General features: G+C 46.7%; 1 protein-coding gene and 1 long non-coding RNA gene across 5 annotated transcripts in view; one reads left to right on the forward strand and one right to left on the reverse strand.

The window, feature by feature from the left end:
- Nucleotides 1-1389: 1389 nt before the first annotated feature.
- Nucleotides 1390-2752, reverse strand: GSX1 (GS homeobox 1). The gene is made up of 2 exons (XM_064275314.1): nt 2341-2752; nt 1390-1903 (listed from the first exon to the last, which is right to left on the reverse strand). The coding sequence occupies exons 1-2, from the start codon at nt 2750-2752 to the stop codon at nt 1488-1490; spliced, it is 828 nt and encodes a 275-aa protein (XP_064131384.1). The 3' UTR covers nt 1390-1487.
- The window catches only part of LOC135228564 (uncharacterized), a 108270-nt gene continuing 83311 nt past the window's right edge, over nt 1673-26631 (forward strand). For 2 of the 4 annotated variants that reach the window (XR_010319107.1, XR_010319110.1), the window contains exons 1-3: nt 1673-1766; nt 6762-6943; nt 9625-11192. This is a non-coding gene — a long non-coding RNA (uncharacterized LOC135228564). Of the gene's footprint in view, nt 1767-4972; nt 5664-6761; nt 6944-9624; nt 11193-16298; nt 17674-26631 lie in introns of those variants that run through there. The other 2 variants (XR_010319109.1, XR_010319108.1) reach the window with 2 other exon arrangements.

Consider the following 26631-nt stretch of genomic DNA (forward strand, 5'->3'; position numbering starts at 1 on the left):
CTCTCCGAGTCCTCGGAATCCCCGCCCCGTAAGGGCCGTGAACAGCCAACCGGCTAATAGAATCTGCCTGAAATCAAAGCCGGACCCTTCCAAGAGGAGACCCCACCATCTCGCAGGCTGGGAACTGTCCCTAAAGGATCACTGTCAACCCGAGCGCAGTGAAGGACCGAGTTTTCGCGCTCTGGAGGATGTGGTCTCTATCCTTGAGGCTGCCCATGAGGACTGCGAGACCCCGAGGGCTGGAGGTGGGGCAGGGGTCGGGACCTGAGGCCCAGAGCCCGCAGAGTTCCCTGCTTCCCTTGGAGCTCGGCTTTCTGCCCGCCCCAGCGCGTGACCGCGAAGCCCCAGCGGGAGAGGGGACCCGGGAACGCTGGAGCCGGCGCGGGGGGCCGAGTCTCCGCAGAGCTGTGGCTGAGGGGCGTGGAGAAGCTGGCAAAGCACCAAGTGAGGAGGGGGCTCCGTCGCCGGTACCCCGTTCTGGACCCGCCCCAGTCTCAGGAGGGAAGCCCAGTCCAGACCCGGGCCTTTCCATTCCAGAGTGGAGGCCCCGGGGCCCAGAGCCGTGGGCATCTCTAAGAAAAAAAAAAAAGTTTATTAAAAATTTTTGTACATAAATAAATAAATAAATATCTCCTGGTATTACAGAGACCGTACAATTACGTTGCTATGCCCGGGTGGGGCGGGAGTCCGGGATGGGGGGAAGGGGAGAAAGGCCCGAGGCGGGCAGATCTCGAGGGAGAGAGTGGGGCCTCCGTTTGGGGAGTGCAAAGAGGCTGGAAACAAGGTGACTTGGCTTTCCGACCAGGCCACTGCGAACGACAACACTCCGGTTTTGGGAGAGGAGCCGCGGGGGCTGCGGCAGCGTGGCCTGATCCACCGACAAACAAACTAACTGAAGTTCGAGGACGCTCCCGGAGGAGGGAAAGGAAAGGAAAGGAAAGGAAAAGGAAAGGGAGATGTTCTTAAATGCGTGCGGTGGGGGAGGAGGGCAGGTTGGATAGACGACCACAGGAAAGGGGTGAAGAAAAAGAAGTGAAAACAGGGAAGCGAAAGGGCATCGAGGGGTGAAAGGCCGAGCTTGACCGAGGGCAAAAAAAGGGAGAGGGAGCGAAGGAAACGGAGCCAGCCCCGAGAGGGCGGGCGAGGAGGCGCCGTGGCCAGTAGGCGCTGGGTGGGCGGGCGCGCCCGCAGGATCCGCGGGGCTGCGCGCCTGGGGACTTCAGCGCCGGCAGCTCTGTTTGGAGTTCGCTTGGGGCGGCTGCGGGCCTTGGGACGGGGAAACAAGCGTCGGGTCTCTGCCAGGCTCTCGGCGCCGCCTAGGGCCCGGGGCCTCGGCAAAAAAAAAAAAAAAAGAAAAGGCAAAGCGGTGCCAAATCCGTGCGTGGCAGCCGTTTGGCAGTGGGTGGAGGGAACCAGCGCTTCGCCCCGGGGCCAGTTTTTGAGGCGCAGGGAGGACGTGGGGGTGGGCAACCTAGGGAAGCGCGCGCCTAGGGAGTGACCGTGAGACCTCGGTCGTCCTTCGCAGAGGAGGATGGAGACATGGGCAATTCGTCGTCATCCTCGGAGCACTTGGCGGAGGAGAGCGCAGCGCACTTGCAGCCTTGCGGCACGCTCCCGCCAGCCCCGGCGCCGCCGCTGCCGCTGCCGCCGCCGCCGCCGCCGCCTCCGCCGCCGCCTCCGCGGTGGTTGTTGCCCTTGCCCTCCTTCTTGTGTTTCACCCGGCGGTTCTGGAACCAGATCTTCACCTGTTTTTCCGACAGATTCAGGTAGGTCGCGATCTCGATGCGGCGCAGGCGTGACAGGTACATGTTGGAGGCGAACTCGCGCTCCAGCTCCAGCAGCTGCGTGCTGGTGAAGGCGGTGCGCATCCTCTTGCTGCTGGGTAGCGGGTTGGAGCTGCTGTCTGGGGGTGGCAGAGACGGAAGCGGTCAGACCCTAGCGCCGTGGCTCAGAGTCCCTGCTGGGCGGACGCTAGAAGTCCTGAGACACTGGTTTCTCTATTATCCGCGGCAGCGTGACCGCGGACGCACAGCCCTGGGACACTGATTCTACCGGGAGTCACGCCGTCCTGGAACCTCCTTATAGAACACCCTGGACCCAGCCCTCACTTCCCCCTGGGCGCCCTCTCCAGGACCTGGAGCTTCTGTCCTCTTCCCCTTCCGGGAGTCCTGTCCCGGCCTTCTATCTGAGCGCCTCCCTCAGCCCCCTCCCCCCCGCTCCCATACGGCCCTAACCGCCCCCAGAACACCCAGGATCCCTCCTCCCCCTCCCCGGTTCTTTTCGAGGCTAGTCTGCCTCGGGTCTCCTGTGCCCTGTTCCCAGCTTGGCGGCTCGGCTTACCGACAGAGATGCAATGGAATTGTCTGGGGTCCGGTAGCGGGTAGGAGGTCTGGTAGAGAGCAGCGGCCGCGGCTGCGGCGGCCGGGCCATGAGCAACCCCAGGCGACACGGCAGAGTGCTGACGGCCCAGGGGTGCGTGGCAGTACTGCGAGCGGAAGGGCGGGAAGGACGCCTTGAGCAGCGGCAGCGCGGGCGGCCCGGGGGGACCGTGCAGCTGCGAGGCGGTGACGCAGAGCGGGCACACGCACAGCAGCCCGGCCTTGCGCGCGTGGCAGGCGCCAGGCGAGAGGCCGTGCAGCGCGTGCGGCGGGGGCACCGCGTAGGGAAAGAGCGGCGGCGGGCTGCCCTCGGGCGCCTTCTTCTCACCGGCCTCGCGCAGCACCAGCGAGTCCACTAGGAAGGAGCGCGGCATGGCCCCGGCACGTGGTGGCCCTGCCGCCAGCCTGCCTGTGCGCCCCTCACCACTCGGGGCTCTCCACGCGCTTCCCGAGCCGGCCGCCCCGGCAGCTGCCTCCACGGGGCAGGCGGGAGCTGATGGCCGGCGGGAAGATGGAGCCGCCGCTGCTGCCGCTGCCACGGGCGCCGCCCACCGAGTGCGGGGTGCTGGCCAGCGCTAGTGGTGCTGAAAGGCGCCGGCGGCGCCGCTTAAATAGGACTATTGCCATGTGATGGCCTACGCCAGGAGCGGCCGGGGCCTCTCAATAGGGTTTTTGTGCCTTTTCTCTTGGCATTCACTCTGCACGCTTCCTCATTATTTCACTTGTTAACTAAATGAACTGCATAATGTACTCTATTCTTGTCAACCCCACCCACGCCGTAACGGGCGCCCTCGCCCCCTCCGCTCCCTTTCGCGGGTTTATTTTCTCGTTCTCCCGCGATTTAATATTCTTTTCTTTCTCTTTATTCCTTACTCCCCTTTGGCTTTGCATTCGCCATCGGCCCGCTTATCTTATTGATTTTGCACCCCTGCTGCCTGGTTTCCACAGCTCCCCGTGGGCACACACCCCATCTCCTCTGCGCACTTGGTCCCCGTCCCCTTCCTTCTCTCAATCCCCCTGCCCTCCAAGAGCATCCTGTCTCTACTCGGTTCCTCAGCTCAGCGCTGTGCACCCCGCCCGTCCCTGCTGCAGGTTCCCATATCCACCTGTGGAATTCCCTCTCCTCTCCAGGGGTCGGGAGCAGGAGGATCGGTTTCCTGCGTGGCGGGGGACGCTGGAGAGGAAGGAGAAGCGCCCAGTCTTTCTTATCCATCACTAGCCCCTTTGGTATCCTTCTGTTTTCCTAAGTTTTCCAAATAATCTTAACTTTGGGGCTGCCTACAGCGTCAGTCTCTGTTTGATAGACGCTAGTCAACCAGCCCTTTCCTTCAAAAGTCCAGCGCCGAGAATGGAAAAAAAAAAAGGTTTTTAAATTTAAAAAGAAAAACAGCTATTGAAAGTCACCGACAGAAGACAGAGACAGGGAACGAGAATGAAAACCTAGACGGTGCAGACCCCGAGACCTCACACCCTCACCAGCTGTGGCGGGCGTAAACGGTCCCTCCCCGCGGGACCCTTGCCGGCGCCCTTTACACTCGCGCACACCAGAGTGAACTCGCCCGAGAACTCGGAAACCACTGCCTTCCTGCAGTTCGCCCCTTAGCAACCCCCCGGAGCAAGGCAGTTGTATTTATAGTGCCGGTCGCCTCGCCCACCCTGCTCGGGCTCCCTTCTCCCGAGACCCAGCTCTTTCCTCCCGCAGCGTCACTTTTCTTCTTTCTGGTCACACAATGGTTAAACAACTTCAAACGCCTGGCGCTGAGTACACAGTCTCAGCCTTTTAAACCTTTCTCGGACTCAGAGCTGCTTCACCCAGGAGCCTTTTCCATACAATGGGAAATTAGCATAAATATTTCCAATTTTCAGCCCGCGACTTTTCTTGAGAGACGTTTACTTTCGATTTTATTGGGACTGAATAGCTGCAGTCACCTGCTTGGAGCCCTGAAGGGAATTGTGACAAATGGAGGGGGACGCTTTCCAGAGGGAGGAACCGGTGCGTGTGAATAAGGCTGCTGAAAAGCCAAGTGTGGACGCGGAGCTTCACCATTGATTGAATCTTCTCTATGACAACTGTTAAAAACAAACAAACATAACTGATTGAAAAGCAGAGCGAATTTGTTATGAGAGAGAAAAAAAAAATACGATTCCATAAAAGAGGGGCAATGGGAAAATCCCTTGGATGGAGGACTTCTTATCTAGCAGGACTTAGGGTTCAATGTTTTCCCAATTGCTTGGGTTGGGGTGGAGGGAGAGCTAAGTTCCCCCACCGCCAGGGTCTCGGTCCTCAAGGCTTCTCTACTTGGGGTGGTGCCTTCAAACTCGCCGGAACGCACCCGCGCAGCCTTATTCCTTTCTAATTGCTTTCTGGGACATTTGCGCTGGGCCAGGCCGCCGACACCAAGTGAAGTGCAAGGATCTGGACTGGGAGACACGCATCCGGCTGGGCGGAGGCAGTGGGAGAGGCGTGGGGTGCGCACAAGGCCCGCTGGGTGAAGTGGGGGCGGCCGTGCGCCCGGGACCCTGGAGTCGGCGAGGGGCCGGTGCCCGGCTCTTCGGCGAACCGCCGCGTGCGGCAGGGGAGAAAGGGGTTAAAAGCCCTGCATGCGAGCAAGGCCAAAGCTACTGGGAAAGAATATGGGGGTGGCGGGGGGAGGGGGGGAAGGAGAATAACCAGTTTTTTTTTCCCCCTCCAGACTCTGGACCTTATTGAATGTCATTGAAGAAAGTTTTGAATGCCAGATAAAGAGAGGCGAATTAAAGTGTGTGACAGGGCAGGATAAGCAAACACAAAGAGAACTCTGTCACACTTTGGGGCAAAATCCGTGGGCTTTTTACCAAGTCTCTTCGCTATGATTGAATTAAGTAATAGGAAAACATTTTCTTTCAGTTTAGAGCCATTAGACAAAAACTTCAAAGCGAGTAACACTTCTTAATGTGCGGCTCCACAATGGAGCGGGTTTTGTGCTGAAATGTTTAAATGGTTTGTTGTGCAACTCGGCGCGGGAGACACTCGGGCCCGAGCAAAACAGTATCCTGAGAGGGACCAACGCTCACTTAATCCTCCATCTCTGAACCCGCGGGCCGCGAAAAGGGGCGCCCTGAGCTGCGGTCCGTGGCTGCTGGCTAGCCTAGAGAGTGTGATCATTAAAGAAAAGGGAGCTATGTGCCCACCGAGAAGATGGAAGGCCGGATCCCGGCTCCGAGGGTGGAGAGCCGTCGCTGGAGCGGGGCGCGCGGGCCGCGGGGAGCTCGAGTCTTCTGGACAAGGGGCGCCCAGGACGTAAGGTGCGCAGCGCCCCGCAGCCAGGCTGACCCACCGGGTCCCAATCTGGTTTCGCTGTCCCAGTCCTCCGGGGCGGGCGGTACCGCTGCTTTCCTGCTCAAAGTGCCTTCCAGGGGTTGCTTGAGCTGGATTTGAACTTTCCTCCCCCAAGCAAACGCCCCCTAGGGCGGGGCGGAGTGGGAGGAGGCAATGGGATTAGCCTGACAGCCAGAGAGAGGGGCCCCGGGAGCCCCTCGGCCTAGCAGGCCTGGCTCCGTCCCCAGGGCTGGTTTTCAAGTGTCCATCAGGGACAGTTGGAATGGAATAATTTCTGCCGTCCTGGGCTTTTCTTCCCCTTTGATTATGCCTCTTTTCCTGTCGGTGGAGAGAACGCGCCATTTTTCTCCTGGTAATGTAGCTGCGCAAACTACACGCAGAGGAAGAGGACGCTCGTCCCGCACCTGTTTCACTTTGGTCTTTCTCTAAATATCACTTTCTTTCCCCATACTCGCAACCGGGCTCATCGCTTTAAAAGCACCGTCTAACTTTCTGAATCTTTTACTCACTTGTTTTTCTGCCCCCTTCCCCCGATGAGGGCTGAAATGTATGCTCCATGAGGTCTAGGGTTTTTGTCTGTCTTGTGCACTGCTGTACCCCAACTCAGAGCACTTCCTGGCACACTGTAGGTACTCAGTACACATTTGTTGAATGAACAAATGAATGGAAAAAACAAAAGAGAGAGAGAGAGAGAGACCTGAACTCAGGAGATGAGATGGCTAGGAGGACTTCCTGGGCTGCCTATTCACCACATCCCAGACAAATAGGGTCTGCATGCCTCCCTATCGACTTGACATCAACTAAGGGTAACAACAGACACTCAGGAGCGTGGCATGGGGTCGCTGCCCTGTGAGCCCTGGAGGGAAAGAGCTATCTGACTCATCTCTAGGCCTCCAATGCCTAGCACAGTACCTGGATCACCACAGAAATTCAGTATGGTTGTTGAGGGAATAGCAGAGTGGCAAATCCATCTATGGGTCCCCAGCCCTGGAAGGAGGTTCTCTAGCTGGAAGGAGGTTCTCTAGCTCCTTCATAGGGACACATTCCCATGTTCTCTTCTGCAGGAGTTGAATGAACCCACTGGTGGCTCAAGGCTAGGCATTGGCACCAATGCCTTTTCATGATGCACAGGAAGAGGGATTACTTGGAAAGAGAAGAGAGGTGGGATATGCCCTTAGAATTATCAGTGATCATTTCTGTCCTTCGTGGCCGAAGGCAATGGAGTGGGAATGCTCATTACAGAAAGGTATGTTGTGTTTTAATCCTTAACCTTTAGAGCATAATGCTGACGTCCCATAGGTAGATGAAAGTGGAGTCTGGAGTTGAGTAGACAGATTAGTGACGGAGAGAGATTTGGAACTTGTTGTTGCTGTTAGGTCCTATCAATTTTTGACTCATTGTGACCCTGTGTGACAGAGTAGAACTGCTCCATAGGATTTTCTAAGCTATAATCTCTAAGGGAGCAGATCGTCTGGTCTTTCTCTCATGAAACTGCTTGGTCAGTTCGAACCACCAACTTTTGGTTAGCCGCCAAGCATTTAACTGTTACACCACCCTGACTTCTTGAGATTCCTGTATTCACAAATGATAGTTTTAGTTTTATGGTGGATGAGCTTCCCCAGGGAAGTACAGTGTAGAGAAAAAAAAAAAAAAAAAAAACGATCGCAGATGCATTCCTGGGGAGTCCCCATATTTAAGGAGGCAAATGGAAGGAGGATATGTTGCAAGACTGAGAAGGCTCTGTTTGAGTTAGAATGCGAAATGAGCAAGACAGGAGAAAATGGGCAATGAGGAGACATGACAAAGCAATCCATCCAGATAGATAGGGTTGCCAGATTTAGTAAATCAAATTCAGGACACCCAATGAAATATGAATTTCAGACAAATGACAGCTAATTATTTTAGTATATAGCCCAAATATTGTGTGGACACTTACCCTAAACAAATATTTGTTGTTTATCTGAAGTTCACATTTAACTGGGTATCCTGTATTTTATCTGGAGACTTTGCACCCATGTCATTGTGAGACAGCTTACGCTGACAAAACATTCTGGTGTGTTACCCCAAAAAGACACAAAGGCTGCCACCCATCTGTCAGGTTGTTGCACTGTGGTGGCTTGTGTGTTGCTGTGATGCTGGAAGCTATACCACCAGTAATTCAAATACCAAAAGGGTCACCCATGGTGGACAGGTTTCAGCAGAGCTTCCAGACTAAGGCTGACTAAAAAGAAAGCGAATGAAAACCTTTCGCATCACAACAGAGTATTGTCTGATACAGTGCTGGAAGATGAGCTCTTAGGTGGAAAGGCACTCAAAATATACAGTGGCTGCAACAATGGACTTGAGTATACCAACTATTGTGAAGATGGTCCAGGATCGGACAATGTTTTGTTATGTTGTACATGGTGTCGTCATGAATCAGGGCCAACTCCACGGCCACTAACAACAACAACAGAGATGAAGAAACAGACTCAGTGAGAGAGACAGTGCTTTGTCCAGGACCACATAACTAGTGAGCGGTTATGCTGAATTCAACTGGGTTTTCTGAATGCAAGTCAGGGTGCTTTCTCTCCTAAGTATGTCCCATGGTTCTACATGATAATGGCACTTGATTGGGGCCCAGAGCTCAGCACCTGAAAGTAGGGCAGAGGCAACATGGCCCTGGGAAGGTAGTTATTTCCAGGCTACTTCCAGGAACCTGAGCCTCACGGAAAGCAATGTTGCTTTAGGTGGAATTATTATTAAAAGACCCATCTCCATGGGGTTCCATATCAGTTGGCCTTGGAGGGAAGGTAGTGAAGTTTGCCTCAGGCCACTTCTGTTCCTTCTATGTGTTCCCCTCTTCCTCTAGACCACAAAATCAGTTACAGGATCTGTTGGGAAAGGGGATCCACTTTCAAGGTGGGAACATAGAGTAGGAACACCTGGCTCCAAGAAGCATTGCAAGAGTCCAGTTGTAAGGTGCTGGGGAAGGACTGCAGGTTTCCACTGATAACGTATGGTACTAGTGAACTGTATCACTAAGAATTGTGCTTGTGTTTGTAAGCAGCTGGTGACTTAAATGGTTCAATTACAAATAAGTGTGGGTTTTACCCCACGTACAACAGGACGAAACACTGCCTGGTCTCGTTACGGCCGCTGTGTATTTTAAGTGCCTTCCAACCTAGGGGGCTCATCTTTCAGCACTATATTAGACAACAGCAATGTGCAAGAATCTTCCAAAAAGAAGATAAGTAGTGCTCTTGAGATGGTGGAAAGGAAAGATTGTTGAGACGTTCCAATCCTGAAGTTCTTACTTTTATGATTTTTAAAGTTGGGGTATGGGTGTGGCTCACCATTGCTAACCATAGGTCTAACATAGCAGCTCAGAAAGACCTGGAGAGAACAGACCTTTCAATTGCTAGATTTCTAATTTGTAAAGAGTAGGCAGTTCTCTAAGGAGCCCTGGTGGTGCAGTGGTTAAAGCACTCGGCTGCTAACCAAAAGGTTGGTGGTTCAAACCCACCAGCTGCTCTGCAGGAAAAAGATGTGGCAGTCTGCTTCTGTCAAGATTTACAGCCTTGGAAGCCCTATGTTGCAGTTCTACCCTATCACGTGGGGTCACTGTGAGTCAGAATTCACTTGAGGGCACACAACAACAAGGCAACTCTCTGCTTCCCTATTTAATTTTTCTCTGTTACCAATGAAGAGGTTGTTAGTGGGGTATCCAATATCTGTTCTGCCCTTCTTCATTAGAAAAGAATTCCAATTTTATTTGGTGAAGTTTTTGTGAACCAAATTTCTGAGCCTTCCTTGCAATGAATGGTGGCTGATGTTTTGGAAGCAGAAAGCATGGGGTTGGGGGGACCTCTGAGAAAGATTCATCAGCCAGCAGGCACTCTTTTTGCACTTCTCCTCCTCTCTTTGCCCCTCTTGTCTGGAATATAGGCCTGATGTTGCAGTTTCAGCATCCATCTTAGACCATTAGGTGACCTTGAAAATGGAAGCTTCATGCTGGGACTGGTGGAGCAGAAAGATGGAGGAACCAAGGATCCTGATGCTCAAGAAACTGCCTACCTACCTATTTTGTGTGAGTGAAAAGAAACATTTCTTTTTTATTATTATTTTAATTTTGTATTACATGCAACTGTATCTAATCCCAACTAACATGTTCCTCATCCCCTGATCCATGCAGATAAGAGTCAAGCCAAATACAGGAATCAATGGAATTATGTCATACCTGCTGGAATATTCTCTTGTCCTTTCCCAATTAGATTACAAATCATTATGGACAGGGATAAAGACTGGTTTATACTGGTGTCACCAACCTTTATCACAGTGCATGGTACACTGTCTATGTTTAATAAATGCTGAACACTAGGGCTGAAGGCAATGAAGGTGTCCTTTCTTTGCACCTATTCAGTGCATCGTAGTTGCAACTCGATGAGCATCATGAGAGATTTCATAAGTTCTCTGAGCTTTAGTTTTCTTGTAGTAGAATTGAAATGACACCTCCCTTTTTAGGATCAAAGATGATATGTGTGTGTCTTAGTTGTCTAGTGCTGCTATAACAGAAATATCACAAGTGGGTGGCTTTAACAAACAGATGTCTGAATTCAGAGCACCAGCTCTAGGGGAAGCCTTTTTCTTTCTTTTGGCTCTGGAGGAAGGTCCTTGTCTCTTCAGTTTCTGCTTCCTGTTCCTTGGAGATCTTCTTGTGTCTTGGCATCTATCTTACCCCATCTTTACTCTGCTCACTTGTTTAATCTCTTTTATATCTCTAAAGAGATTGACTCAAGATACACCCTACACTAATCCTGCCTCACTAACATAACGAAGACAACCCATTCTCAAACGGATTATAACCACAGGTGTAGAGGTTAGGATTTACAACACATATTTGGGGGGAACACAATTAAATCCATAAGAGTATATAACCTGAATGTCACCAGGCTTTCCAATCTATGTGTACAAGTAAAGTTAATTAATATTGATAACCCAGAGCTTCCACTTTGGCCTGGCAAAACATCTGGCCTCATTGGCAAAATGGTTCCTTTCCTTAGATGGTTTTCTGGGAGTTCTGAAAAGTATGTCTTACCAGTGCCCACAGGCCAATCTTTGCTGGTACCCACCAAGCCGCCCACCATGTTCTTTCTGTCCAGGAAGGCTCCCCTGAGTCTGTGTGTGTTCAGCCTGAGATAGGTCCACTGTCTCCTTCCGCATTTTGCTCCAGAGAGCACTGGCTATTCCTTGTGCATTTGTAAAGCCTTAGCATGTTGTTTAAGACGGTACACCCTCAGTAAAAGTGAGCTATTTTTTTTTTTTTTTTTTCTGGACGACGGCATGGATTTTCCATTGGAGGTGATTTACTTTTTCTTCCCCCTTGATGTCACTGGAAGCAAAGATAATTTCTGCAGGGGCAAGGGTGTTCTCCTGCTCAGGAACCTTGAAGATGAGTGTGGAACATCTTACTGAGGATTTCAATAAGAAGCGTTTGTAGATTTCCGGAACACACGGTGAGTTGGAGACGGGCAGAACCCACATTCATTTTCAGTTGCTGAACAAACACCTCACCCTCGAGTCTGGCCTTAGAATTACTCCCTGTTTCCCCTTGATGAAGTGGCCCTGGTGGTGCAGAGGTTAAGTGTTCGGCTGCTAACTGAAAGGTCAGAGGTTCAGACCCCCCAGCTGCTCTGTAGGAGAAAGCTGTGGCAGTCTGCTTCTGTAGGAAACCATACGGGACAGTTCTACTCTGTCACGTGGGGTCAGGTCGCTGTGAGTTGGAATTGACTCCACACCAATGGGTTTCCCCTTGATGGATGGCAGGGACTCTTTAGTCACAAGGATGGGGTTGCTTGTCTATTGCATAAGGTGGGATTCCCATCAGGAAACGTGGTTTTGAGACCTTCCGGTATAAATGTCCCCTGTCTTCACTGCCATTCTCTGTTGGCAGGAACCCACAGTTCAGTGATCAGCCAGGTGGCAGCATAAAACAATGAACTCACCGACTGAGGTGGCTCCTTTGGCTGCTCAGGTCCCTCCACACCCACACTTCTCTCTCCCCATTTGTACCAGAGCAAACCCGGGCCACATCCTATCCCCTAGCTCCCCTCTTTCTGAAAGTCTTTGGCTCAAAAACACCCCAAAAGCAAAGATAAGCTGCTGGAAGGGAAAGAGCTGGGAGCATGTTTAAGGTAGAAATTCTGTGGCATGTCATACAGAGCACAGCTTGTTGTCGTTGTTAGCTGCCATCGGGTGGGCCTCCATCTCATGGCAACCCGATCCTCAACTATACGAAACTCTGCCCGGTCCTGTGCCATCCCCATGATCGGAGGTGGGTTGGATCTTTGTGATCCACACGGTATTTACTGAGTGATTTTTGGAAGTAGATTGTTAGGACTTTCTTCCTAGTCTGTCTTAGTCTGTAAGCTCCACTGAAACCTGTTCAGCATCATAGCAACACGCAAGCCTCCACTGACGGATAGGTGGTGGCTGAACATAAGGTACGTTGGCCGGAAATAGAACCCAGGTCTCCTGCATGGGAGGCAAGAATTCTACCACCGAACCACCACTGCCCCTCTACCAAGCACAGCAGATTGAATTAAAAAGGAAGTACTGGGGATTCTGTGACCATCATCCCCACTCCCAAGTAATAGTCAAGCTCCCATTTTGTTCAGTAAAGAACATGTGTTAGGAATTTCTCAGAGCCACAGTGAGCAGTGACTAATGCTGGTTGTGTCTCCATTGCATTTTGGCAGATAGGAAAGGGGTAAAGGAAAGGAGGGGCTCCCAGAGGAGGCTACCGCTGAGATGCCTTGATTCTTGCAAGAGCTGATCTAGGATTTTCTTAGCAATGCCCATCATCCTGGTGGGAGCTAAGTATTTCTACCCCTAGTTGGCACAGAAAGGCTGATGGCTACCAGTGGCTTCTGGGGCCCTGTTGTTTTGCAGCCATGTGACATTCCACAGGATAATGTCTTCACCATTTGGCTAGTATTACTCACCCTCAAGAACCTTGGTAATACACAAAAAAATGTTGCATCTATCATCATTACTTGAATAAACGTAACTGCACAGATCTCTGTGTAATTTTAGAATACCAGGCTAATGTTCCTTTTAAGAAGGAAAGAAAATTGAAGGGTTGGACTCCATAGTGAATTATTAGTGAATAGATCCCATGCCCCAGAGAGAAGTTCTGTTTTCAGCTAACGATGTGTGTTAAAGAATAAACTGAATGCCTAAGAAAATCACTTTCTTTTACTTCTCCAGCTGTTAAGTGAAGTCTAACGTCATGAGCCACCACATGTCTGTCAGTGTGTTGTACCGGCTTGTGTGTTGCTTCGATGCTGGAAGCTATGCCACTGGCACTTCAAATGGCAGCAGGGTTACCTATGATGGACAGGTTTCAGCAGAGCTTCTAGACTAAGAGAGACTTGGAAGATCTACTTCCAAATATCAGCCAATAAAACCCTATGGACAACAGAATATTGTCTGATATAGAGCTGGCAGGTGAACCCCCTAGGTTGGACGGCACTCAAAAATACACAGTGGACACATGAATGGACAAGAGCATACCAATGGTCATGAAGAAGATGGTGCAGGTCCAGGCAATGTTTTGTTCTGTTGTACATGGTGTTGCTATGAGTTGGAGATGGCTAGATGGCAGCTAACAACGACAAAATCCATGGGGCTGTTAGTATCAGCTAAAGTCTTGGAGAGTCAATGGCTCTATGCTAGGACACCAGGGAAATAAAATTTGTCTTGTTTAATTTGTACAGCAGACACAAACACTTCCCTAAGCTTTCTTTCCTCATTAAGGATAAAAGCATAAATCGGGAACAGCCTATAGGTCTCTCCAACTTATTGTCCTGTCTTACCTCCTCAGTAAGTTAGCAGACCCTTCCCGGAACATTACTTCCCATGATTCCACTCTGGGAGTTATTCCACTTCATAATGCAAGTAGCCGCTCTACAGGGTTCCAGACACTGCCTTACTTGTCCCCCAGCCCCAAGGACATCATTGATGAGGCAGGCGTTAAGATTATCCACCCCACTTTTCCATTGTCCTTTTCTTGACTCTTAGCCTTGTGGCAGGTGCAGAGATTTGTACCGCACTTAGCACTGGCAGGGCTAAGTTCTTCCCTGAGTCGTCGTCGTCGTTGTTAGGTGCTGTGGAGTTGACGCCAACTCATGGCAACCTGATGTATAACAACAGAACCAAAGGTTATCTGGTCCTGTGCCATCTTCGTGACTGTTGGTGTGTTTGAGCCCATTGTTGTGTTAATTGTGTCAATCCATCTCATCGAGGATTCCCTCATTTTTGCTGACCCTCTACTTAACCTAACCCAATGTCCTTTTCTAGGGACTGGTCTTTCTTGATGACATGTCTGAAGTAAGCAAGCTAAAGCCTCCCGATCCCTGCTTCTAAGGAGCATTCTGGTTGTATTTTTTCTAAGACTGATCTGTTCATTCCCTGAATTACTTCCATAACTTTTCAAGCTGGCTTCAGAGGAAGGGGCTGGCCTATTGGTTTGTATAACACAAGCATTTCAGGACGATGATGGTGGAACTGATGCCTCGTCGGTGAATATTTCTTTAGGTGGCCGGTGAGAGGACAATCTCTAAAATATTTAAAAACCAGTCAAGTAGATTAATAACCAAAAACTGTCCCAAACTTTAATATCTGACTGATAAAATACAGATTTTATATTCTTGAACAGTTGTTCATTTTATTGGTTAAATATGTTATAATTACATTTTATGACAGGGTCTGAAGGGTGGAGTTTCTCAATTCTTTATTGAGATGAACTTACAGAAGAATACCATTTATTCTAGTTAAATCTTCTGACCAGGATTTAATATTGTTTATGTGCCAGGCAGCTTTGGTATGTGCCAGGCCCATGTACTAGTTTACATAATTCTTGAAATCCATAAAATGAACTACAGGTTAGGAATTTAAAATATGTGTTTTATTGGGCAGACATTTTTGATTAGTAAGCTACTTGACTGAGAATTCATATACTTAAGAAACATACGAGATAGGTACTATTATTATGGTTTCTATTTTACGGATGTGGAAACTGAGGCACACAGCAGTAACTGGCCAGGCAGGCAGATGCTCAGCTAACATCTTGGGTGATAGTGGTGGGTATTACTAAAATGAAGGGAAGAAAGGGTAATGAGAGAAGGCAGCGGTTTCTACCACTATTGCTTTAATTCATTCATAAATAGTACTTGAGTTTCTGCTTTGAGCAGGACAACAGAGTTTTTAAGAGGGGGGCCTCTGGAGACACACTGGGACCACAGGCAAGTTCTTTAACCTCTCCCTAGCCTCAGTTGCCTCATCTGTAAAATGTGTAGCATAATAGTGCCTGGTTCGTAGACTCGTGAGCATGAAGTGTGTCTGTCACATAGTAAGTGCTCAGTAAATGCTAGTTATTATCATAGGTACTAGAGATACGGGCAATTACATGCAAGTCCCAGAGCCCAGCCACCTCTATTACACACGGTTGCTGTTGAGTTGATTCTGACTAATGGCAATGCCATGTCTGTCAGAATAGAGCTGTTCTCCATGGGGTTCTCAGTGGCTGATCTTGTGCAAGTAGATCACCAGGCCTATCTTCTGAGGTGCCTCTGGGTAGACTCGAACACCCAACTTTTTGGTTAGCAGCCGAGTATGTTAAACATTTATGCCACCCAAAGACAAACTCATTGCTGTCCAGTTGATTCGGATTCATAGTGACCCTGTAGGACAGAGTAGAACTGCCTCATAGGTTTTCAAGTCTGTAATCTTTATGGGAGCAGATTCCTGTATTTTTCCTACGTGGAGTGGCTGGTGAGTTTGAACTGTTGACCTTTCAGTTAGCAGCTGAACAGCTTAACCGGTACTGAACCACCAGGGCACCTTTATACAGTCTTAAACCCATTGCCGTTGAATAGATTCTGACTCATAGCAACCCTATAGGACAGAGTAGAACTGACCCATAGGGTTTCCAAGGAGCGCCTGGTGGATTCGAACTGCCGACCTCTTGGTTAGCAGCCGTAGCTCTTAACCATGATACCACCAGCGTTTCCTAACTGTCTCAGGGAGAACTTTACTTCCAGAGGCACTCAGAGAAGAGCTGCCTGGGGCAGCAAGGAAGTGCCTCTGAGGAGGGGAGCCTTGACTAACAGGGAGCAAATGGATGAAGGCGATGGGGAAGAGGGAAGTTGGAAAGAACCTTGTGAGAAGATGCACAAAAGCATGTTTTGGGGGGTATAAAGAATTTTGTGGGGTGAAGATTAATGTAGGAGAAGTAGAGGGAGAATTGTAAGATACTGAATTGCAGAGTAAGACTTTCTCCTGCTTGTATGCTGTCAAGTCCATTCTGACTCATAGCGATCCTATCGGGCAGAGTAGAACTATCCCCTAAGGTTTCCTAGGCTGTAATCTTCAAGGAAGCAGATTGCCAGGTCTTTTCTCTCACGTGCCTGATGTGTTCAAACCACGCATCTTTTGGTTAGCACCCAAGCACTTAACCATTGCACCACCAGGGCTCCATGCAGACAGTGGTAGGAACATCCGGTTTCTATCACCAGTCTCCCATTGCCTTACCTTTTGCACTCACTTGATTTCCAACCCAGGTGATTCCCTGGCAAGAGAGCAGCTGGTCATTTCTCTGGCAAGCGAATGCTGGGAGGGGAAAATGGCTGCCCGTTCAGCCCCTCACCAGAGCCTGTTTCCCAAGGCCAGGGAGGCAGCCTCTTCCCCAAACTCTCTGGTGCAGGACCAGCAGAAGAAAGGCGTTATCATAAAATGGAGAGAGCAGACTGAAGGTACCTCACATTAGCAGACAATATTGCCTTGATTGCAGACAACACACATGAATTGAATTGATAAAGGAATCTTCCCATCAAAGCCAGAAATGAGTGGAAATTAACTTTAACAAAGTAAGCAACTGTGCTCAAGAGACAAGCAGAAGAAACCCAGTGCACACTTTGTGCATGTCACAGACACGAGGAGCAAAGTGTGCGGGGCCCCATCGGCGTGCGCAAGAGTGATTAATAAACACTTATGGGGACATTCATCCGACAGGCAGTGGACAAAGCCTGCAATGATGGGGAGAAGGGGCATTTCTTCTTGATAGATGTATCTGAAATGCTCATTTACTCCTTTTTGATGGATTTAAATGTCCAGGTATTCTCTCTCCATAGAAATTGATTCTGAAATGGTGCTGGGTTAAAAATAAAGGCTAGAGATTTAACTACATGGAATGTGGCAGAAAATGTATTTGTAGTAGTCATCAGTGCATAGATTGAAATGCACTGGAGTTTAACGGAGGCTTTTTTTGGGGGGGGTGGTACTTAGTCTTTTTAAAGTATCAAGTAAGGTAGTCAAGGCAGTGTTTCCACTTGAACACCACATCATTCTGCTGAAGATTCTGTAAATAACGTTAGAGACTAAATATGAGTTTTCTCCCCTGTATGAGACAGTTTAGAAATTATCTGTTGGAAACCGGTTCTCAAAGAATAGACTTAAGTTTGGACTATTGTTATTGTTGTTAGCTGCTGTTGCGTGGGCACCAACTCATGGTGACCCTCTATACAACAGAACAAAATGTCACCTGGTCCTGGGCCATCACCATGATCTTTGATATGTTTTAGTCCAGTTTTGTGGCTGTGTGTCAATCCATCTCATTGAGGTTTCTCTTGTTTTCTCTGATCCTCTTCTTTGCCAAACAATAAAACTAGCGATTGGTCTTTCCTGACGACGTGTCCAGAGTAAGCAATACTGGATCTGTATTTTCTAATGGAAGATGCATGCATATGGCCAAAGAAGACCGTGACTAATGCGGTCCCCCTAGGCAGGGGAGTTAGTTAATTCAGATCCCAGATACCTTTCCCCTCAGATTCCAAGGATTGTGTTATCCAACATTGGCCCCGCCTTCACCCTCTCCTCCTGGAAGCCCAGTTCCATGCAGGCTCCTGGCATTCTGTTTGGAATTCTCCTGTGCCTGCTCACATGGACCTCAGGGAAGTGTCCTACGTGGCCCAGGCAAGAGGAGAGGGAGGCTGTCCTCCAGGTGTTGAGTGTTCATAAGGGGCTCCAATGGGAGTCTTGCTTGGGTGGATGTTGTGGAATTTCTTCCAGCACGGATGGTGTGATGGAGAGTGCGGGTACCAGTCTCCCCCAAGAGGGTGTGAGGGTCTGACCAAGCCTGTCCGAGCTCAGAGTTCCAGTGGAGCCCTGGAAATATAAAAAAAATACATATTTTATTTATTTTTGGTGGCAGTATATACAACCAAGGAGCCCTGGTTGTGCAATGGTTAAGAGCTTGGATGCTAACCAAAATACTGGCAGTTCAAATCCACCAGCCACTCTTTGAAAACCCCATGGGGCAGTTCTACTCTGTCCTATAGGGTTGTTATGAGTTGGAATTGACTTGATGGCAATGGGTTTTTTTACAATCAAACATATCTATTCACAATTTCTACATGAACAGTTCAACAGCGTTGGTTACATACTTCACGTTGTGTCGCCATTCTCACTGTCTCTACCTGTATTGTTTCATCACCATTAATTTAGGCCCTCTGGCCCTTAACAATGAGCTCAAGCATAGCAACGATTGTAAGGATGGCACAGGACCAGGCAGTGTTTCGTTCCGTTGTGCATAGCGTTGCTATGAGTCGGAACCAACTCGACGGCATCTAACAACAACAAGAGCCCCTTATAGTTCTCATCTGTGCTTTATATTAACAGTTTACACTCAGATGGATAATTCTTTATAAGAGTGCTATGCTTGAAGCAAACATTCTTTATTAATTGGGCTAAACTGTTGTTTAGTTTAATGATGGCCATGGCAATTTTTTAAAAACATGATTTGCAATTTCTAAAACTGCATCAACATATAAAAATGATTGAAGTGGCAAATTTTTTTATATATATGTTTACCACAATAAATTAAAAAAAAAAAAACCTACACCAAAGTAGTCATCCTGGGACAAATGAGAAAATGTTTTAGATTCATTATATTTTTATTATAGTTTTGTATTGTTTTTATGTTGATGTTCATGTGTGCGTGGGGAGGGGGTCACAATAATCTTCCCAGTGGTTACATCCATCCATCTCTCCCTGTGACCATGCTGTGCTCTGAGAATCACTGAGCCTGCTCTCAAGTGTGCTGTGCAAAGCTCCCTGGACCAGGAAGTAAAGGAAGGGCTCCCCAGCCCTGTGGCCAGGGCATGACTGCCTATAATCAGTGCCACTCAGAGTTCAGGAACCAAGAATGCAGCTCTCAGTGAGTGTGGGACCAGTACTCCTCTGGCAGTGGACACAGTAACTGATGAAGAGAACCTTATAAGGGAGTCCTGGCTGTGTCCACGGCACAAGGACAGAGGTTTCCAGGGGCTGTTCAGGAGGGAGGTGGGTGAAGAGCAGCAGCCCTTGAATTACCATGGGGCCCTTTGGGGATATTGCTAGTAGTGGTGATCTGTTAAACAGAGCAGATTTTTACTAATCATTTCTCTCTCTCTCTCTTTTTTTTTTTAAATAATGTTTTATTGTATTTTTGGTGAAGGTTTACATAGCAGTTTAGGTTCCTATTCAACAATTTCTACACAAATTGTTCAGTGACATTGGTTATGTTCTTCACAATTTGTGAGCATTCTCAATATTCCCATTGTGGTTGTTCTGTTTCCATTAATCTAGTTTCTCTGCACTTTTAAATTCTCATCTTTATTTTAAAGTAATTGTTGACCTTTTGGTGTCATACAGATAATTTTTTAAAAGAGCACAGTACTCATGGGTGATATTCTTTATTTTGTGAGCCAACTGGTTATTTAGCTACAAGGTGACCTCAGGGGCAAGTTTTGGATTTTCGTCGATTTTTTTTTTTTAGGAATTTGAGGTTATATTCAACATTTTCCCCCCATTCTATGTGTCTCTGATCAGAATGGTTGGTAGTGGTAGCTGGACACCATCTAGTTCTTCTGGTTTCTGGGTAGATGAAGCCATGGTCCATGTAGACTATTCATCCTGTAGACTAGCCTCTTCTTTGTGTCTTTGGTTTCCTTCTTGCTCTTTTGCTCCAGATGAATTTAATCATTTTTCTTGAATCTGGGGTTATAAATCCACATGCAGTTTTTATTTTTTTAATAGAAAATATCTAACATATATAGAAGTAGAGAGAATGGCATAATAAATCCCTATGTACCCATTACGCAGCTTCGACAATTGTTGACTCATGGTCAATTTTGTTTCATCCATATTTTTCCCCATTTACCCTCCCTACCCAGATTTTGTAGCCATTTCCAGAAGTCATTATTTAATTCAAATTTCAAGATGTGTCTTTAAAGGAAATCAATTTTATTCATATTTCAATATGTGTCTTTAAAAGATGTTGTTATTGTTCAGTGACTGAGTAGAACTACTTCATAGGGTTTTCTTGGCTGTAATTTTAATCACCGAGCCTTTCTGCCTTGGAACCGCTGGGTGGATTCGAACCACCAGTCTCAGTTGAAAGCTCAACTGTGTTGCACCACTAGGAACTTAAAAAAAAAAAAAAAAACTGCAATGCCATTTTCACACCTAAACTACTGAACAGTATTTCCTTAATACCATTAAATTTCTAGTCAGTGTTCACATTTGCATGATTGTTTTGTGTGTGTTTTTTTCCCTCTCCATTCCTTCCTTTCTCCTTCCCTCCCTTCCTTCTTACAATTTGTTTGAATGAGATCCAAAAGAGATCCATACACTGAGATTGTTTGACATGTCCCTCAGTCTCTTGTAATCTGCAGATTCCCCCTCTGTCCCTCTTTCTTTTTTGGGGGGGGTTGCGTGTGTTTATTGCTATAAATTGACCACTAAGCACTGCTTTCACTGTGCCCCAAAGGTTCTGAAAGGATGTGTTTTTATTCTTATTTGATTATATGAATTTCTTTATTCTGTTTTGAATTTCTTCTATAACCCAATAGTTTTTGAGCAAGGTGTTGTTCAGTTTCCATGTGTTTGATTTTTTTTCCTTGCTTTTTCTGTTATTGATTTCTACTTTTATGGCTTTACGGTCAGAAAAGATGCTTTGTAATATTTTGATGTTTTGGATTCTGTTAAGGCTTGCTTTGTGGCCTAACACATGGTCTATTCTGGAGAATGCTCCATGTGCATTGGAAAAGAAAGTATACTTGGCTGCTGTTAGGTGGAGTGTTCTTATATGTCTGTGAGGTCAAGTTGGTTGATTGTGGCATTTAGCTCTTCTGTGACTTTATTGAGCTTCTTTCTGGATGTTCTGTCCTTCACTGAAAGTGGTGTGTTGAAATCTCCTACTATTATTGTGGAGCTGTCTATCTCTCTTTTCAGTGCTGTTAGAGTTTGTTTTATGTATTTTGGAGCCCTCTCATTGGATGCATAAATATTTAATATGGTTATGTCTTTCTGGTGTATTGACCCTTTAATCATGATGTACTGTCCTTCCTTATCTTTTGTGGTGGATTTTACTTTAAATTCTATTTTGTCAGAAATTAATATTGTCACTCCTGCTGTTTTTTGATTGTTGTTTGCTTGATATATATTTTTCCATCCTTTGAGCTTTACTTTGTTTGTGTCTTTAAGCCTAAGGTGTGTCTCTTGTAGGCAGCATATAGACAGATCGTGTTTTTTAAATCCATTCTGCCACTCTCTGTCTCTTCATTAGTGCATTTACTCTGTTTACATTCAATGTAACATAGGTATGAGATTAGTGCTGTCATTTTGATGTCTTTTTTTTGTGTGTTGTTGACAGTTTGCTCAACTTAATTTTCTGTGCTGAGTTGTTTTTCTTTATATATCTTCTTTTTCATTCTTGTTGATTATGTATTTGCTGAGTCTTTATGTTTTTCTTGTTTTTTTATTTTGATGTATAGGATTGTTAGTTTCCTTTGTGGTTACCTTAATATTTACCTCTATTTTTCTAAGTTTAAACCAATTTTATTTTTCTATATCACCTTGAATTTCTCTCCATATGAAAGATCTATGACTACACTTTTTAGTCCCTCTTTTTTGTTTTAGTGTTGTTGTCTTTTACATAATGACATCTCTTTTTCCCTGTTCTGAGTGTTTTAGCTTTGATTTATTTTTGTGATTTCCCTGTCTGGGTTGATATCTGGTTGCTCTGTCATGTGTTCTAGTTTTGGGTTGTTATCTGATGTTATTGATTTTCTAACCAGAGTGCTCCCTTTAGTATTTCTTCTAATTTTGGTTTGGTTTTTGCAAATTCCCTAAACTTCTGTTTATCTGGAAATGTCCTAATTTTGCCATCATATCTGAGAGACAGTTGTGCTGGATATATAATTCTTGGCTGGGAATTTTTTTTCCTTCAAGGCTTTATATATGTCATCCCATTGCCTTCTTGCCTGCATGGTTTCTACTGAGTAGTCCAAACTTAGTCTTATTGACTTCCTTTGTAGGTGACTTTTTGCTTATCCCTAGCTGCTCTTAGAATTCTCTCTTTGTCTTTGGTTTCGGCAAGCTCGATTATAATATATCTTGGTGACTTTCTTTTGGGATCTACATTGTGTGGGCTTCAATGAGCAACTTGGATAGATATCTTGTCATCTTTCGTGATATCAGGGAAGTTTTCTGCCTATAAATTTTCAACAATTCTCTCTGTTTTCTTTTATCCCCCTCCCCCCCCCATTCTGATACTCCAATCACTCGTAGGTTATTTTTTTTGATAGAGTCCCGCATAATTCTTAGAGTTTCATTAAAAAAAAAAAAATTCCTTTATCTGATTTTTCCTCAAATATGTTGGTGCCAAGTGCTTTATCTTCAATCTACTCATTCTGACTTCCATTGCCTCAATTCTGCTCTCATGACTTTCTATTGAATTGTCTAATTCTGAAATTTTATTGTTAATATTCTGAATTTCTGTTTGCTGTCTCTCTATGGATTCTTGCAGCCTATTAAACTTGTCATTATGCTCTTGTCTAATCTGCTTAAGTTCCTCTAATGCTTTATCTGTGTACTGATTGGCTCATTCTGTGATTTGCCTGATCTCCTTCCCGATCTCTTGTATATTAATCTTTTGTATTCTACCTCTGGTAATTCCGGGAAGTTCTCTTCATCTAGAAGATTTAAAAAAAAAAAAAATTTATTGTGGTTTAAGTGAAAGTTTACAAATCAAGTCAGTCTCTCATACAAAAATTTATATACACCTTGCTATATACTCCTAGTTGCTCTACCCCTAATGACACAGCATACTCCTTCTCTCTACTCTCTATTTTTGCTTCCATTCGGTCAGCTTCTGACCCCCTCTGCTCTTTCATCTCCCCCCCAGACAGGAGGTGCCCACAAAGTCTCATGTGTCTACGTGATCCAAGAAGCTCACTCCTCACCAGTATCATTTTCTATCCCATAGTCCAGTCCAATCCCTGTCTGAAGAGTTGGCTTTGGAAATGGTTCCTGTCTTGGGCTAACAGGTCTGGAGACCATGACCACCGGGGTCCTTCTAGTCTCAGTCAGACCATTAAGTCTGGTCTTTTTATGAGAATTTGAGGTCTGCATCCCACTGGTCTCCTGCTCCCTCAGGGGTTCTCTGTTGTGTTCCCTGTCAGGGCAGTCATCAGTTGTAGCTGGGCACTATCTAGTTCTTCTCATCTCAGGATGATCAGAAGATTTCTTGATTCTTTGTTTTGGGAGCTTGCTGAAGCCATAATGGTCTGCCTCTTTATGTGATTTGATATTGACCGTTGTTTCCAAGCCATCAATAAGTTATTGTATTTATTTATTTTATATTTGCTTACTGTGTCCTAGCTTCTTATTTTGTTTTGATATGCCCAGATAGGCTGTTCAAGCCAGCTAGTTTGATTATTGGCACCTTTGAAGCTCTAAAGTCCTGTCACCAGGTCGTTAGAGCTGTTACTAAGTATGTGAGCCCAGAGGTCTGTTCACTTTTCTTGTACGAATTCAGCTCAGGTGTCGAGGTAGTCAGTCACCAAGCGTGTGGTGTAGGCTTTCACCTATAGCCTAGAGGATCAGGGGTGATTGGTGTGGGCACAGGCATCTGGCTGTAGAAGGGGTCACGTGCTGAGCAAGGAAAGCATGTCCCTGTTCCCTAAAGCGTGTAGGTGGTTGGGTTTTGCAGCTGGACTATGGGCACCCAATGCTGTTGGCTGTAAGGACTGGGAGGCACCACTAATTCTTGGACCTCTGTCAAGGGTGGCCAGGTGTCGTGGGTGGAGCCACCAGTCCTCAGGCCCCTGATGTGGGTAGGTGAGGATCCTGCTTAATAGGCAGAGCAGTGTCAAATGTCATGAACCTACCTCTCTACCATGTAGCTGAAACAGTTGAAGTTAGACTTCAGGTATATACCCTGTTGCACTGTGCAAATGAGGACCTATGCTGTTGAAATGGGCCCACACGGGTCTATGCAGGGGTAAATGGCTCTCAAAGTCTGTGGACCCCTTATGCCTGTGCCTAGGCAAAGGAACTGTTTCTGCTCTGAGTTCCTGGCTTAGGGGAGCCAGCAGATTATTTTTTCTTCTGTTTGTTAATTTGTTCCCTCTCCAAGGCCAGGAGAATGGCTCAGGAAGGATACAGGGTCCTTCTTGCAGCCCAGGGGATGCAGCCACCTGAGACCCAGTGCAGAGTGGGGAGGGAACAGGTAAGTGGGAGAGAGGTTTTTCCCAAAGGGATATTTTTGGATCCATGTGGTAGGTTAAATGCAGGTACTTATCTTTTGCCGATTGAGGGCAGCTTCTCGGTTGTTCTGGAGGGTTGAGCAGGTTCTCCAATGCTTTTTCTCTCCCGATGTGGAAAATGTATCCCAAAGGCCACTACTTGCCTCACTGTGCTCGCGTTAGTGGAATAGGCCTGCGGGGTGCCAGTTCGTGCTGGGTCAGGTCTGGCAACTCCTTGCTGCTTCTGAACGATTCCTCCTTCCCCCTGCCACTCAGTCCAATTCCTCAACTTTGCCTTTGATGTTCAGGGCTCCTAGCTTGTTATATATAATCATTTCACTTGTCTTTTCAGGTCTTTGTTGTAAGAGGGACCACAGAAAGCATCTGACTACACCACCATCTTAGCCCCACCTCTCCCTCTTTCTTTTCTTCTGTGTACTTTTCTAAAATCTGGTCATTTGTTCTGTAGCATTTCTCACAGTCAATATTTTAATGGTTATTTCCCCATAATGTCTTTTTAATATGTTCTGAACCCTGGTGGCACAGTGGTTAAGTGCTCAGCTACTAACTGAAAGGTCAGCAGTTTGAACTCACCACCTGCTCTTTGGGAGGAGGATGTGGCAGTCTGCTTCTGTAAAGGTTACAGCTTAGGAAACCCTATGGGGCAGTCCTATCCGTTCTATAGAGTTGCTATGAGTCAAATCGACTCAAAGGCAAAGGGTTTGGGTTTTTGGTTGTTTCTTGTATTTCTTGAAATTTGGTAGTTAAATCTAGAAAACTGATCAGATTCAGATTCAAGTTTAATTTTTCTTTTGTTGGCCAGATTACTTCATAGGTGGTGCTAGGTGCTCTTACCAGGAGGTACATAACACCTGGTTGCCTCTGTTTTGGTAATCATCAGCTACTGATGATTATTGCCCAGAGTCATTATTTTATTACAAAATGGTGATATTCCAATTTCTGTAATTTCTCTTTGTCTACTTTTATAAAAGGAGGCTTCCTTTTGTCAAGTGGGACTCAGAAGGAACTACGTCTGTTTTGTTATGTAAAGTATCTAAGAACCTCAAGTGTAGACATAGACTTAATACTTCCCTTTTGATGGCTATGGTTTTGACCATGATGAAAATCAAATAGCCTTTGAGAGTCTGTCAGTAGTGCTTTGATGATCAGCCCTCACCCAACAGCTCCAGCTTTTCCAAAACAACAGAAGTGGCTCTATGTTAATTATTTTGTCTAATGTAAATACCATCTTGGGGTTGGACACTACTTCTGACTCAAAGTCTGTGACTAGCTCAGTGATTTATGAGGCTTTGGAGGTCATTTAGGGAGCCCTGGTGGCACAGTGGTTAAGCATTCGGGTGCTAACACAAAGTTCAGCAGTTCAAAACCACCAGCAGCTCTATGGGAGAAAGATGTGGCAAACTGTTTCTGTAAAGACAAAAAAGAAAGAAAGAAAGAACAGCCAAAGCTGTTGCTATCAAGTTGATTCCAACTCATTGTGACCCTATAAAACCCATTGCCGTCAGGCTGATTCCTACTCGTAGCAACCCTACAGGACAGAATAGAAATGCCCCATAGAGTTTCCAAGGAGTGCCTGGTGGATTTGAACTGCCAACCTTTTGGTTAGCAGCTGTAGCACTTAACTGCTATGCCACAAGGTTTCCTTGTGACCCTATAGGACAGAGTAAAACTGCCCCAAAGGATTTCCAAGGAGCAGCTGGTGGATTTGAACTGCTGATCTTTTGGTTGGCAGGCAAGCTCTGAACCACTTCACTGGCAGGGTTCCTACGTAAAGATTATAGCCTTGGAAATGGATTACAGCCTTAGAAACCCTATGGGGGCAGTTCTACTCTGTCCTATAGGGTCACTGTGAGTTGTAATAGACTTGGTGGCAGTGGTTTTGGTTTTGGAGGTCATCATCTCCCAGTACTGACCTGTTCTGCTACGTGTATACGTCTCAGTATGTGTGTTGTTAAAAAAAATTAAAACTCAAAGAAATTTAAACACAAGGTTTATTCTGGGCAGTTATTCTCTATGAATATTGGGAGACCATTATGATTCCAGAAAAAGCAAATGGCTTGAAGTAAACCAGTTAAAACAAGGCTTATAAAGAGAAGAGGAGAGAAGATCAACCCTTGGCTAACCTTAACATTGATTGAATTCTGCCCTCCTCCTTTTACTGAGACCAACTGATACCAGGTCACAAAGTGTCTCTGAGCCCACCCCCCTTCTCCGCAGCCATGCCCTTTAAAATTCAAATTTAGTAAGCTTGGCTTCCAACAAGAAACAAAATATTTGCAACTTTGGGTGAAAGAAAAGCTGCTGG

The sequence above is a fragment of the Loxodonta africana genome, chromosome 23 (assembly GCF_030014295.1).
Source record: "Loxodonta africana isolate mLoxAfr1 chromosome 23, mLoxAfr1.hap2, whole genome shotgun sequence".
Classification (NCBI taxonomy): Eukaryota; Metazoa; Chordata; class Mammalia; order Proboscidea; family Elephantidae; genus Loxodonta; species Loxodonta africana.